Source organism: Berghia stephanieae, chromosome 4, assembly GCF_034508935.2.
Source record: "Berghia stephanieae isolate SIO BIC M18660-M18661 chromosome 4, UCSD_Bste_1.3, whole genome shotgun sequence".
Classification (NCBI taxonomy): domain Eukaryota; kingdom Metazoa; phylum Mollusca; class Gastropoda; order Nudibranchia; family Aeolidiidae; genus Berghia; species Berghia stephanieae.
The window spans coordinates 31,636,130-31,651,387 of NC_088363.1; the positions used below are offsets into that span (position 1 = coordinate 31,636,130).

The 15,258-nt window shown below is 35.7% G+C and overlaps 1 protein-coding gene across 7 annotated transcripts in view; it reads left to right on the forward strand.

Annotated features, from left to right (window-relative positions):
* The window catches only part of LOC144970419 (uncharacterized), a 310,164-nt gene that overhangs the window by 18,676 nt on the left and 276,230 nt on the right, over window positions 1-15,258 (forward strand). For all 7 annotated transcript variants that reach the window (XM_078910048.1, XM_078910046.1, XM_078910042.1 and 4 more), the window contains exon 2: window positions 6,083-6,833. In XM_078910048.1, coding sequence (XP_078766174.1) covers window positions 6,547-6,833 — 287 coding nt within the window. In that variant the 5' untranslated portion in view covers window positions 6,083-6,546. The remainder of the gene's footprint in view (window positions 1-6,082; window positions 6,834-15,258) is intronic.

Here is a 15,258-nt window from a genome sequence, read left to right on the forward strand (position 1 = left end):
CACACAAATCAGTGTAACCTACAGAGATAATCTAGTGAGAACTAATCACTTTTTTAGTTTCATCAGTTTTATGGTTACATAATGATAAAGAAAAATTATATACTGAGAATATTCCATCAAAATTCTTGCAGAAATTGCTTCTTAATGCGTCGAAAAAGTGTATAAAGCATGGACTTTTTATCGACTGCCAATAGAACTCAATAATACGTGATTGAGATGCGTATGAAAACATCAAATTAATTCCTCCTCCTCCTCCTCCTCCTCCTCCTCCTCCTCCTCCTCCTTCTCCTTCTTCTTCTTCTTCTTCTTCTTCTTCTTCTTCTTCTCTTCTTCTTCTTCTTCTTCTTCTTCTTCTTCTTCTTCTTCTTCTTCTTCTTCTACTACTACTACTACCACTACTACTACTACTACTACTACTACTACTACTACTACTACTACTACTACTACTACTACTGCTGCTGCTGCTGCTACTGCTACAACAACAACTACTACTACGACGAGTACCCCTACGACTACTACTACTACTACTACTACTACTACTACTACTACTACTACTACTACTACTGCTACTACTACTACTACTACTACTACTACTACTACTACTACTACTACTACTACTACTACTACTACTACTACTACTACTACTACTACTACTACTACTACTACTACTACTTTTCCTCTTTCTCCTCCTCCTCCTCCTCCTCCTCCTCCTCCTCCTCCTCCTAGTAAACATTCTACAAGCTCATAACCTTACTTCAGTGGCGTCACCATTTCTAAAGGCAAAGCTATCCCCGGCGACAGGTCATCACATTCTTGCGTTAAAGATTATAGTTATAATAAAAACCCGCCGTATTTGGATTCGCACGACTCGACAGTTTGTTCAGACTGAGGTTTATAACATCGTAAAAAAGAGTTAAGCTTATAGGACAACACACTGTATTTCGCGAGTCTGGGGCCGCTATGCAGGAGAATAAAACTGCCGTAGCCTACACTAACAAAATGCCATTACTTAACGTTTGAACCACCAAAAAAAACAAAAAAAAAACAAACAAACAAACCAACAAAAACAAACAAAACAAAATTTAAAATAATAAAATTATTTTTTTTTAAAATTAGTAAACAAAGAAAAACAAAACACACACACACACACACACACACACACACAAACAACTTTCAATTGAAAACAAAACAAAAACGAACTAACCGCACACACATATATAGCAATCACCCCTCTCCCCCACCACCCGCCCAAAAAAAAAAAAAAAAAAAAAAAAAATTGAGATAGAAGAAAGCATAATTTTGTCGATATTTTCAAATGTCAGAAATTACGATATCTTTTGTATTTTATCTCACAGTAACACCTAACATCGTATAAGAGAGCTCTGTGCGTTAGCTATAAAAATCGATTTAAAAAAACCACACACACACACACGAAAAATAATATAAATTAAAATGAACATTTATATAAGGAATTTCCACTGATTTTCCATGATCATTGCGCTTCAGAACGGTTCGTTCATTCTCCCAACAGGCCATATGGTACCATATTTTCAATTCATACAGTACTATAGCAGGCCATATAGATGGTCTAGAACCATATTTAAGGCTCGTACAATATCCGTATTTCTTATAGCCATGTACTATTTCGAACCTGAACCGAGCATGTGGGTTAATGTGTTTAAATGCCTTTACCAAGGACACAAATTCGTGACTAGAATTTTCAAATTACAATACTATTATGTCACACAACCGGCCACTGACCATTCTTAACATTTCTTGATTATCGAGGCAAGACGAGACAATGCACCACCTGAGCTACGGAGTCACGCATTAAAAAAAGGGGCTGGATTATGTACTTGGGGGCGGAATCATAAATATTGATAAACATTTTGACATGGAAGTAAACACCAATGTTGTAGCGGATACAAAACAAATACAAACCAAAACAGTCGAGGACTTGTGACCCGAAAGACAATGACGGTGTATGATAGATAGCAGGTGATTCGGTCTATTTTGAGGTCACACTGATATGAATAACTCTAACACACACACACATACACACAAACATACACACACACACACACACACACACACACACGCAAACACAAACGTAGTGGTTTTATCGAAAAATCTCAAAATTCATGACATTAATTTGCTCTTTATATTTCACCAGTGGACAACACGCACATTTTTCAGGGAGATGAAGACCATTACGGACAGGCACTCAATTTTTATAAATTATTATTATAGTACTGTATCGTGGAAATTGACTTAGATCGAGATGAATCTTTTGAGCCATCAATCAGAATCGACCAGGTCATAAAGTCTGTAGCTGCGCGCAAATGAATCTGGTAACTGGGCGACTCCCAACATCAAATTATGACCTATCATTACGCCCAAGAAGATTTTCTAAATAACCATTTGAGTCAACGGGTGATCGTTATATCATTACGCATGATTTAAAAAGGGTTTGCTAGTTATTCGTATATAAATATGTAAAAAATAATCTTATAATTTTTAGATTTGCCAGTAATTCCTGCTCATCGATAAAAAATAAATAATTAAAAATTAACTTGGGCTGTACAGGCCAATTTTGACAGCCAAACTTTTTTTTTCTAAAAAGAAGAATAGATAATAGATATCTAACCTTGTCTCAGGTACCGTAAAACCCCTAAACACTAATCCAGTTTTCTGATTAATCGAAATGTGCATGATGTGTTTGTCTCAATGCACACAGGATCAGAAATAACGGGGTTTTTTTTTGGGTTGTTATTTTTTGACAAGTTGAGTGTCATTAGAAGTTCCCCAACCAAAATATGAAAAACTTGTTTTATTTGATTGTCATAATGATACTACGTTCTGTACTGAAAAAATCCTTTTCTTTCCGTTACATCTTTGACAATTAGCTGCATTTACATACGACAGTCTGTAGGACAGGTAAAACAAGTTGATATGATCATCATCAAAACAGGTGTTGCCAGCAGGAGGATACTGTCAAACATCCAAAACCTGATGAATGTGTTGTGCATTCTGTCGCGTATTCTGACTAAAGTAGTCCTTCAGAGCCATTCGGCAACATTAGAGCCGGAGTTTATCCCGGTTTCTGTGGCGTGAAACGGACAATAGCAATTGCTTGCTATCCTTTGGATAGGACGCTGATCTAACGCAAAGTACTTTCTGCCAAATCTAACAGACTCAGCTACCCATTCACTGCTGGGTGGACAGAGGAAGGGGGGGGGGGGTCAGAAAAAAATCTCGACTGCACCTGGGATCGGTCTCGGTCCCTTTGCGAGTGAAGCGAGTGCTCTACCAACTGAGCTATCGGGACCCCTATGCTGACTAAACACATTATTTATTTATTTATTCATTAATTTATTTATTCATTTATCAATTTATTACTGTTTGTTACCAATCGTCTCGAGGGTCCCGATAACTCGGTAGAACACTCGCTTCACACGCAAAGGGACCGAGATCGATCCCCGATGAAGTCGATATTTTTTTCCAGATCCCCTTGTCTGTTATATCGGGCGGAAAGTCCTTTGCGATAGATTAGCGTCCTGTCTAAAGGGTAACAAGCGACTGTCATTGTCCGTTTCACGCTATAGAAACGGGGGTAAAGTCCGGCTCTTTGGGCCTAATGGTTCTGGATGATCCTTTTTGTTTTGTTTTGTTACCAATCGTCGGGTTGATGTTACGATTAAAAAATGTCAAACAAATATGTAACACACCTTTCCGATATGGTGTTATGTTAGGCTAACCTAAAAACGGTATTAAATCAATATGATTCAGATAGTAAAAATAGACTTAAGTCTTAGACGTGTTATAACAAATTGTTTAAGGTTTTAATAATGATAATAATATCTATATTGTCCATGAAGCAATTTTTCATTTTGGTTACAGCATATACATAATATACGCAAACAGACATAAACGAAACAAAAAAGTGCAAAAAATGTATGTTTTGTAGAGAATAAATATACCTCATTACTTCAAGTGACAAAACAAGAACATTTTATTTTGGGGTATCTTAAATTCAAAATCTGTCATAGCGTTTTGAGATGGCTGGTCACATTAAATAAAACCCCAATAAAATCTGAGCTTTTATACAGAGCAATATCTACTAAACCTGCTCAAAGCGCTTTAAAGGGGTATATAATCAACAGCAACGCTTAACATGTAGGACAAGACATGACGTCTGTTAGGCGATATCACATTTTTCTTTCTGAAACAGACAACACTGTCAACGGCCATATCGACACAATATAGTTTTGAGATGACTGGTCACAAATAAATAATATAAATTTCATAAATCTAATCATTAATAATAAAAAAATTAAAATCAATTTTTAAAAAATTTTGACAAGTGACCCATTGTCTCGAAAAGAGCTTTAGAAACAACATTTAATACCAATATCTAGAGGTGCCTAAATGAGTCAATAAAATGTATTGTAAAACAAAGAGAGGGAAAATGACTCTTATAAAAGACACAAAACAAAGCAAATGACGAAATGTTGTTTACTTTGTTTTGTATCTTTTATACGAGTCATTTTCCCTCTCTTTGTTTTACTATACAACATTTAAGCTCTTTAGAATATTACAAAGATTTCTTTTCAAATTTTGTGATCTACAAAACAAACTACAATTCGAAAAAAAATTCAATGTGTCGTAACGAATATCACGATTTTCCTATTGATGGTTGCGTCTAGTTAAAATACTCAAAACATGTGCCAGGCGGATATAATAACGTAAAAACACTCAAAACTAAGTATAACCTTAAATGTTTATAGTCTGATTGATACAATTTATTGAAAAATACTCATAAAATGGCTGGCTAAAAACAATAACAAATAGCTGAGTGACGTCAATTTTGATCTTTTTTTATTATTCGGTAAGGAGAGGTTAATTCATACTGAATTTACACAGATATGATGAAGCGACGACACGCTCTGTGACTTTACTTTGTGTCATGAGATAAATGTGTTTATCTATTTTTATAAAAAGATATTTTAGCCCATCCTTCGAAAATCAATTATTCTTTCTATGATATCTTTTCATCGTTATACGAATGTTATCAAATAGCCTATTGCACGATCAGATGTAATATAAGCTTTGATGTATTACCGCCTTAGGAAATTCGTTTCTTCTTTGAAGTCTTTTGGTTGAAACTTTTTGACAAGTGAAGTTTATATTATATGGATGATTATGTCACACTGGTTCTCAAACTGGGGTCCTTTTTGAGGGGACCGCGAGAAGGTGGGTCAATTTCACTACAGTTCTCGCTGGGTTCTAACACGCTGTCGTAAGAAGCCATAAGCGTGCTAGAATCCGAGAGTGCCGAAATCCGATGCTCATGGGAAGTAACGACTAATATTATATAGATAAAATCAGGTCACCCAGGCTCTAGCATGCCGTTTTGTATAGCGTGCTTGAATTCGAGTACTGTATATTGATAAAGGATTTAAAGACACACGATGGTTAATTTCCATTCATTTCTTTAAAGACAAAAACTAAATTATTGCATAAACTTATTGCTTTTGAATGAAATCAGCTTCTGCATTCTGCACATTGCATCTACTGATCTATCAAAAAATTTTGTTGGGAACCATAAGTTGGTCAAACGTTTCAAAGGGGACCGCTGACTGAAATTTTCAGACAAGTTTTAGAGCGACTGGTGGTATATCAAGTGAAATGTACTTTCGTCATAAACGGCAATGTAAGTTGGAAACATCGATTGTCATGAATAGGACAAAAAACCCCGCTTGTGCGATGAATGAGATCTGTTGAATTTATGAAATATTTGTGATTCAAAATAGTATTAGATATGTAGGAATATTATGCTTGGTGAAGAAAATTAACTATGAAGTCAAACTGATCGTCGGAATTAGAAAATGTAAACTGTTAGAGGTGGAAGATTTTTTAGGGGTGAATTATTCTTGCATTTTTCTTTCTGCTTTGTCTCGCACTGTTTCATACACACTCTTTCAGAGATTTATGATATCTATATATCAAACCGATTTAAATTATATCTACTCGTATTTACATTATTATGTTGACATTATTTCTTATTTCTTTTCTGTTCCAGGTGACTGACTGAATGTATCTGTCTACAAGATGACGATCGTCTCCTATGCCAGACGTTTGTTGGGAGAAAATCGGCACGGTTCATAGCTTAGCTTGTAATTTCCATTTATTCAACAATAACGACAGACACATAACAAGTTAATAAAAATTTAAAAATAAAACCTACGCATTTTACAACAGTGCAGGCTTTTAAGCAGTATCAGGTGGCTACGAATTACGTCTACGCTGAAAACGTATCTTTCTTTTTTTAAAGGAAATAATATCATCTTCCCAGCATTTAATAATACTCTCATTGTCCCAACCAAAGGATGACATAAATTTCATTCGTTCCATAAACTTATAATATAAGCCCGGTTTCATCTACTACCTCAAATTAAGCTTTAATGTTTTTCTTAAATGATTCCATTTTTGGATTTATGAATATCATCAACCTACCAAAAAGTAACTAACCCATCCGTCAAAACAATGGAAGGCAACACACCTCAAAATCAACTAAAACACACTTCGGAGCCTGGTCTTCACGATCACAAATCCCGGTCAAACGACAACAGAGACACAATGTGTTTTCTAGGATTACAGGACACATCAGAGCACAAGAGTTCTCGTTTCAAACAGGATTATAACTGTTTATTCCATCGGATTATTGTGTTTGTGTGTATAATATTGTTGTGTTTTACCATTCAGCCCACAGACGCCCAGTCTTCGCCCACTATTACGGTGCACAAGGGCGAAAATGGGCTACAGCCTGGAAGGTGAGTAACTTAACATTGATCTATTCACTTTCTTATAAAGCGCACAGTATAGTGTATACTGTCCTGGTCCTATTGCCCTCATGATTGCCAGATGGCCAGAGTTCGTCCTGCCAAATTTTGACTTCAAAAGTAGCTAAATAGAACATCACAATACTATGACCCCTTGAAAATCTCATCGGTTTTGATAAACCAAAAATATCAATTAATCTCGGAAAAGACTTCTTTTAAATATTTAATTCTTATTTTTATAGGGGTTTTTTTAAAGAGTAACAATAGGAACACGATTCTCTGTATCGTCAATTTTGCCCATCACGTGGCCATCGGCCATCCGTGATTTCCTTGCGGGTTTTCTCGCAACATTCAGGATGACACTGTCAGTTTCCTTTCAGATGTTAACAATTTGCAATTTGAGAAGTTGAGTAAGAATTATTATATTAGCATTTGTGTAAACACTTGATATCTTTTCGCGTTTCTATAATTTATTGGAAAAGGTATAGTATTTTTTTCCCCATTCAATGTCGTTTCCGATATATTGTTGTTGCTACATTAAAGTTTAAACTGAATGTCTGTTTGTCACTTAAACAAAGGGAACATCCGAACCATTATCATTATCGTCTAATTCCGATACTCAGAAGGTTTTTATGGCCTAGGCAGATATTCAAACCCGTATCATTTCTCACAAACTATCAGCGATTTAGCCATTCCACTGCAGATTTCTACTCATATCTATTGACATTTCATGATGCATATATATATATATATATATATATATATATATATATATATATATATATATATATATATATATATATATATATATATATATATATATATTCGGGATAATCAGAGGACAGAAGCGTTGTAATCGATTTTATTGCAATCCCTTTACCTTGGTGTCAAGGTTACAACCTAAGCGATTCGTTTTAGTTTTATTTATTTATCTCTTTTTATCGTTTTGAGGTCGATAACCCCAGCCTAGACAAGAATGAAAACTATTACAAAAGCGGTTGTTGACTATATGCCAGACAAAACACACGAAACATACAAGGAAAATATCACGCCCAGGCCGACCCCGAGCTGCTCCCCAAAGTGGTGAATAATTCAGTGCTAGACCATGCAGATATTATATTATTTAAGGAAGAAAAAAAAAAAACATCACAGCCCAAAAAGATTCTTCCTCGATTTTTTGGAGATCTTATGATCACAAATGGGGGTCCCGATTGCTCAGGTGGTAGAGCGCTCTTTTCACATGCAAAAGGACCATGATCGATCCCGGGTGCAGTCGAGATTTTTTTTTCGACCCCCCTTGTCCACCCAGCAGTAAATGGGTAGCTGGGTCTTTTATATCTAGTGGAAAGTACTTCGCGATAGACTAGTGTCCTATCCAAATGATACCAATCAATGGGAGCGATTTGTAATCAGGTTTTCGTCCAACCGAGTCATCAATGATATGATTTGTTGCTGTCCAACGATTTGACATTTCTTTACAAATGTAAACACGTTGCTTGTCTTAAGAAACTTTGAAACATACCCATGTGTCAAGCTGAACGAAATTACCAAACGAAATGTTAGATATTTGAAAGCTGTAAACACTTTTCACTATGTGAGTCGTTTTGAGCACATTTTGCAATATGACCAATGAGCTCGAGCAATGGAAAGTTAAAATAGATTATCCGCATTGCTGTTGTCCTTTTTAAGCTATAAGAAACCGGGATGAACTCCTACTCCATGGGCCTTACAGCTCTGAAGGACTACTTTTATGGTCACAAAAAAATTGAGCTTTTATATAGCGCAATATCCACTAAACTGTCTCAAAGCGCTTTACAAGAACGAGACATGACACCTGTTAGGCGATATTACAAATTTTCACACAGAGACAACGCTGTTAACGGCCAGGTACTCATTTTACACCTGAATACGGTGAGAGAATGTGAGAGTAAAGAGCCTTTTCCAAGGACTCAACTATGCGCCGAGCGAGGCTGGAACCCAGGACCTTCCTGTCCGAAAGCGAGTGTCATACCACAATAAGACCACATTGCCGCACAAGTAGCATAAATAATACCTTTCAGATTACTATTTTGCACCAATGCCGTTTTTCAAACTTGTTGAATGATAAAGAAAAAGAAGAAAAGCACAATTTAACTCCTACAACAAAACCCCCAAAAAACCCACATATACTGATATTTTTGAAAAAACAAAAAACAAATGCAGAATAAAATCCTACCCCCTTCTCTCTCTCTCTCTCTCTCCCCCCCCCCCCCCCCCCCCCCAAAAAAAAAAAAAAAAATTAAAAAAATAAAACAACAACAAAACATATAAAACCCCCCAAAAAACAAGTCATTGACTTTTACCTCCACCCGTCGTGCCGGAAATTCTCACACGCGTTGCGATGTTTACCGATTGTATTACCGCGCTAAAAGAGTAATCAAAACATAGGACTCACGCAATGTCGTTTATCAGCCATCAGCCACAACAAAAGCACGTGACATTTGCCGCCATGCTGAGTGATCTAATCGTCAATTCCATGTTTTATCGCAATCATCTCTGCCATGTAAATATTTGGTAACGGTACTTTGATTTCATAAATACCTATGCAGTATTTAAGCTGTCATAATTTTTATTTTCTCTTAAGTCAATGCTGCATTTTCATATTTTGTATCGTGCTCTCCATTTTATTTTTTTGCGATATCTGCACTCGCATGTGTTTTCCATGTGTTGTAATATTTGGGGAAAGGGGAGTGGGGGTATTGGTGTTAGCTTTTTTTTTCTTAAGGTTAATATCATGATAGCTGATGCACATTGTGATTATGTTATCGAGTTAAAGTTCACCCTACTTTATGTTCTTCGCTAAATTGAGCAATTAATTATTTTTAAAGTCCAAAACAAATTTTTAACGAGTAGAATTTTTAATTAAATTAAAGTTCGATACTTATTAAATTGAGACTTAGTTGGCAGAGCATTCGTTTCACACTAAAAGGGATCGAGACCGATTCCAATTGAAGTCCAGATTTTTTTCTAAAAAGATGTGTGTGAAACAATGCTATATTTCGCAGGGAATCATAGAGTCACTGAATAAAGCGCATCAGTTTTCCTATTCAGGAAATGACGGTGTTGGTGCTATACGTTTAGATAAAATACTCACAACATCCGCCAGCCGGAAATAATATTATAACAAACACAACTATGACGTTGAACGTTTGTTCTCTGATTGATAGATTTTAATGAGAACTAATCATTAAGACAGCTGTCTAAAAACATTAATAAAGAGTTGAGTGATGTCAATTTCGTTCCTTCTATATGTATACCACGATTAGGTCAACCAATTGATTTTAGCTCACGTCTGCTTGCAAAACGTTTTGTGATTTGTCATAAATTAATGTTTTTATAGGTTTGACCTCGGGGGTTGAGTTAGCCTTGAATGAAATATAAACTACAACATTTCCACGTGACAATGTAGTCGTATCCCGATAAACGATAGGAGAATATAATGATAGTTTGAAAGATATACAGCCTGGCTGTTGAAGGGTTAATGTAGAGTTGACTTTTATTGGTCTGTTCTCTATGATATGCTAATCAGCCCGTAGCTTTTTTCTCATTAACATTTTTGCTTTCATCTCAGACACTGCTTTCTACATTTGTAACTCTCAGTCTCAATTTGGTGTCATGTGGATAGGAGAGTAAAATGCCGAGAAATAAAAATGGTTTAACGTTCAAAATTTCATTAAAGTAGTTTGGGAAACTACATTTTTCCGTCCCTTTCGTTTTAGGAAAGTCTCGATTTTTCCACAGCATAATAGTAAAATTATGAATGAAAAGATGTGGCATTCCTATTATTCTTTGTAAAACAAAAATATCTTTGTCCATCACGTGACCTATTTGACTAAAAGTATATTTAGACGCGTAATGATATATTGACCACAATAATAATTCTTAAGGTCAAATTGTTAATTAAAGAACCAGTAATAGCTAGAATGATTTTAATTAAAATAGCTTTTGATAAGAAATGGCACGGATGAGGTCATTGTAGGGATATCATTATAGTATTCTCTTGAATTCCTGTGCTTGAAATTTCGAACGCATTCCCAAAGCTCCCGCCAAGGTCGCGCAACGGCATTGTGAAGTCATTCGAGCTTTTCAAACACAGAAGTTCAAGACTCTTACTACCAAAAAGGTGAAGATGGAATAGCTTCGGATGGAAACATTGTCAACAATGAATGGGCGTTTCAGATACGAACCATTCGTCAGCTAAACACTAAACAAAGGGACGTTGAAAACAAATAAAACAAAAAGTAGTGAGAATTGTAGTGTCTGCATTCCTGAGTGCTGAGGAATACAGACGCCACAATTCTCACTACAATTCTGTTTTAATTTATTTTTAACGCTCCTTTGTTTATTGTTTGCTGACGAAGGGTCTGTACCCGAAACGTCCATTGTTTATACTGTTCCCATCCGAAGCCTTCTATTATCACCTTTTTTTGTTGGTATTGCTACGATCCAAGACTTCAGACAGCCCCCACCGCTCACTATAATAATATTCTTTCTTTTAACTGGAGAGTATTGATAGAAACAACTTTTGAAAAACTTTTGATTGTAAAGCCAGTTTTCAGTATAGTATAGTGTTCAGTCCAACACTTAAATAAATATTTTTAAAATAAATAAAGAAAGAAAGAAGTAAATAACTTGAGCTTTTAAAAAGTGCATTATCCATTTAATGTGCTCAAGGCGCTTTACATGGGTCCCTAACCAACAGCAACATTTAACATGTAGAACGATACATGACGCCTGTTAGGCGATAATACAATTTTTATTTTCCGACAGAAACAACGCTGTTAACGGCCAGGTACTCATTTTACACCTGAGTACTATACCAGATTGAGACGGCAGGTCACATATTATTTTCTCAAGAGAACTCAGAGGAAAGTTGAGCAAGTACGCGGTACTTATCTGATTTATTGAAGCCATGAAAAAGAAATAAGTCTATCAAACAATACATTAGGGTAGAACGAAACAACGAGAGACAAACCAGGTAGCAATGAGGACAGGGAAAACACTTATCATTGCTTTCTTTAAACGGTTTACTGCCGTATTCTGGAAAGACACGTTTTTAAAAAATTGGCCAGAAAACTCGTCCTTCAAGTATCGATCGATTAAATGACTCTCATCTCGTCAAAATCTCTCAAACATGAAACTTCGCGAAGTCCCAGGTTCGAGGGTTTTTTTTTAGTTGCCAAGATGAGGATCATTTAAATAGATCGATATTTGAAATTCTGGCAAAAATTAAAAAAAAAAAGTGTTTTCTATTTTTTCGGAGTGGCAGATTAGAATGTGATATTCCTTTATTCTGACACTATCTTTGTAATTTTAAATATCAACATCTTTTTATTTATAGTTAATATCGGTTACAAATAGCATTCTCAAACAGCCTATTACATTTTTGATTTATTCTCGGCTTTAAGTGATAAGTGATAAGAAGAAGAAAAAAGAATTCCGTGCATTAATCTCTTGTCTTCAACGTCGTTATGATTGTTATGTTTACTAAAAGGCGGTGGAGGTGTAATGGAATAGAGAGAATTCAAAATTTTAAAAAATTAATGTAGTCAGGTACTCATTGACACCTGAGTCGAGTGGGTTGATGTGTGTAAAATGCGTGCCCCAAATACTTAACGTCTTGACCAGAATTTTTCACGATCACCGTCACCTTCCCAGCTACTGAATATCAACGTGTAATAGATGATGCGCACTTTTTAAACATAATACTCAATGATCTTCCCGCACAAAGTATAATATTCTTAAGATTCTTAAGTATTCTTAAGATTTCCAAAAGAGAAACCGTCTCGGCTTCATGGATATTTTACAAGTTTGGGGTTATTCCAATCGACAGGTGATATAAAGTGAAAATTTTCTGGTCAAACATTAAAAGACGTGTTGTCAGACCACGGTACAATCTATGAAAATGCGCGGTCAAAACAACAATATTTATTTATTTGTTATTATTTTTTAAATTTATTATTCATTGTCAATATTATTGTCCGATAATATGTGATATTGCTTAAAAGGCTTCGTGTCTCGTCCTATATATGCTTAGCGTTGCTGTTTGCTATGAAGCCCTTGTAAAGCGCATTGAGCACTTTAATTGGTATTGCTCTATATAAACGCTCACATTTTTATCTAATTATTTATTTATTTTTCAGTTATTGAACTATTTATTTATTATTCATTTATCCATTTATATATTACATCTATTACTTACTAACTTAATTAATTGATATGTGACCGATATATTGCAGATATCCCCAATCATAGGTATGAAATAAGATTTCTTACGAATCTTACGTAAGGCATTTTTTTGAGAAATTCGGATCCATGATAAAGAGTGTACTGTATGACAGATGGAGTTTTGTGTCTGAGGCTTACAATAAACTCTTTTGTCTGTTTTCGTGCCTACATTCTTTTCCTTTATTTTCCTGGGGTATATTATGCTACTTTGAGAAGAAAGACACAAAAAAACCCCCCAAAAAAACAAACCATTCTTTGTTTTTTGAGTTTAATGTTTAAAAAAGCTCAGGTGTGATTAGCATATAATGGTGCATAGACCAATAAAAGTCAGTCGTAGCTTATTTCAGAGCGGTTATAATTAAGTTTAGATTTTTCAAGGGCATTTTGAGGTTTGCTGAAGATTTGGAAAGTGGCGTAAGATGTAGCGAGTGATATATAAAAAAAAGGAGAGAAAATACGATAATAAATTATCACAAAGTAGTGAAATGTTGAGTGCATTGTTTTCAGGTGAACGTGTCGTATACTCGCCTTGTGACCTGGAGTTGTCGGGTTGGTTCGAGTCCCGCTGTTGAAGATGCAAAGCTTCTAAGTCATAATAATAATAATAATAATAAATAATGCTGAAAACTTATATAGCGCTATAACTCCGAGACACCAGACTCTAAGCGCTTAAATTACAAGTTAAGTTGGCTGAAACATAAGCATTCACACACACAAGCACACACACACACACACACACACACACAAACAACACACAACACAAACCAAACCTATCTTGCTTCTCATACCATCTACTAAAATCGAAACAAATATGTTTTAAGCGAACGTTTAAAAATAGACAAAGATTCTTTTTCACGAATGCTCTGCGGTAAGGCGTTCCAAATAGAGGGTCCGAAATGAGAAAAGGATCTCATTCCAGCATTTTTCCGAATTCGAGGGACAACTAGTTTTGTGGAATCACTGGCCGAACGTAAGGGGCGGGGTTTTGAATATCTTTCAATTAGTTCTGAAAGGTAGGAAGGGGCAGTACCTTCAAGACAACGATACACTAAAACACAAGCTTTGAATTTAATTCTTTTCCCAACAGGCAGCCAATGCAGGTCATGAAGTAGAGGTCCGGCAGAGTCGCACCTACGCTTCATGAATACTAGTCTGGCAGCGCTGTTTTGGACAATCTGAAGACGTTTCAGATTGTATTGCGAAACGCCAAACAACAGAGCATTACAATAATCCAATTTCGATAGTACGAGGGACACAACAGGTGCTTGGTCACATCCTCAGATATGAACCGTCTAATGGAAGCAATCTTTTTTAGTTGGAAAAAGAGAGATCTAACCAAATTATTAACCTGATGCTCCATCGACAGTCCAGAGTCTAAGAATGTGCCAAGGTTTTTCACTTTTTCAACAATTTGAATAGAGGCATCTCCCAACTTCAAATCTGTTTCACTTTTCCACTTCCTGTTCCCCACATACAGCACCTTCGTCTTATCATCATTCAGTTTCAGTCTGTTCTCATTCATCCATTTCTTAACACTTTGGATACAATTTGTACTATTGGCTGATACTTCTTGTAAATTTCTTGTATTGGAAACGCAGTACAATTGCGTATCATCAGCATATTGATGGTAAGACAGACCAAAACTTCTGATGATTTTAGACAGAGGGCCAACGTACAAAACATAAAGAACGGGTCCAAGTACTGAACCCTGGAGAACCCCACAATCAAGAAAGATTTCCTCCGATCTATATTCATCCACCGTAATAATCTGTTTACGATTAAACAAATATGACCTAAACCAATCAAGCGCTGCACCAGACACGCCATAAGTAATTTCAAGACGTTTGAGAAGAAGATTGTGATCAATAGTATCAAAAGCAGACGATAGGTCAAGCAAATTCAGCAAAGAACATGAACCATTGTCTATAACAGAGAGGAGATCATTAACAACCCTAACAAGTGCGGTTTCCGTCGAATGATGTTGCCTATAAGCAGACTGAAAATTTTCTTCAAGACAATTATTTTTAAGATGAGACAGTAATTGTTTCAAAACAAGCTTTTCTAAGATCTTAGAGAGAAAAGGAAGATTAGAGACAGGGCGATAGTTTTTTAAGTTCTCTTTATCGAGATCATGTTTTTTCAAAAGGGG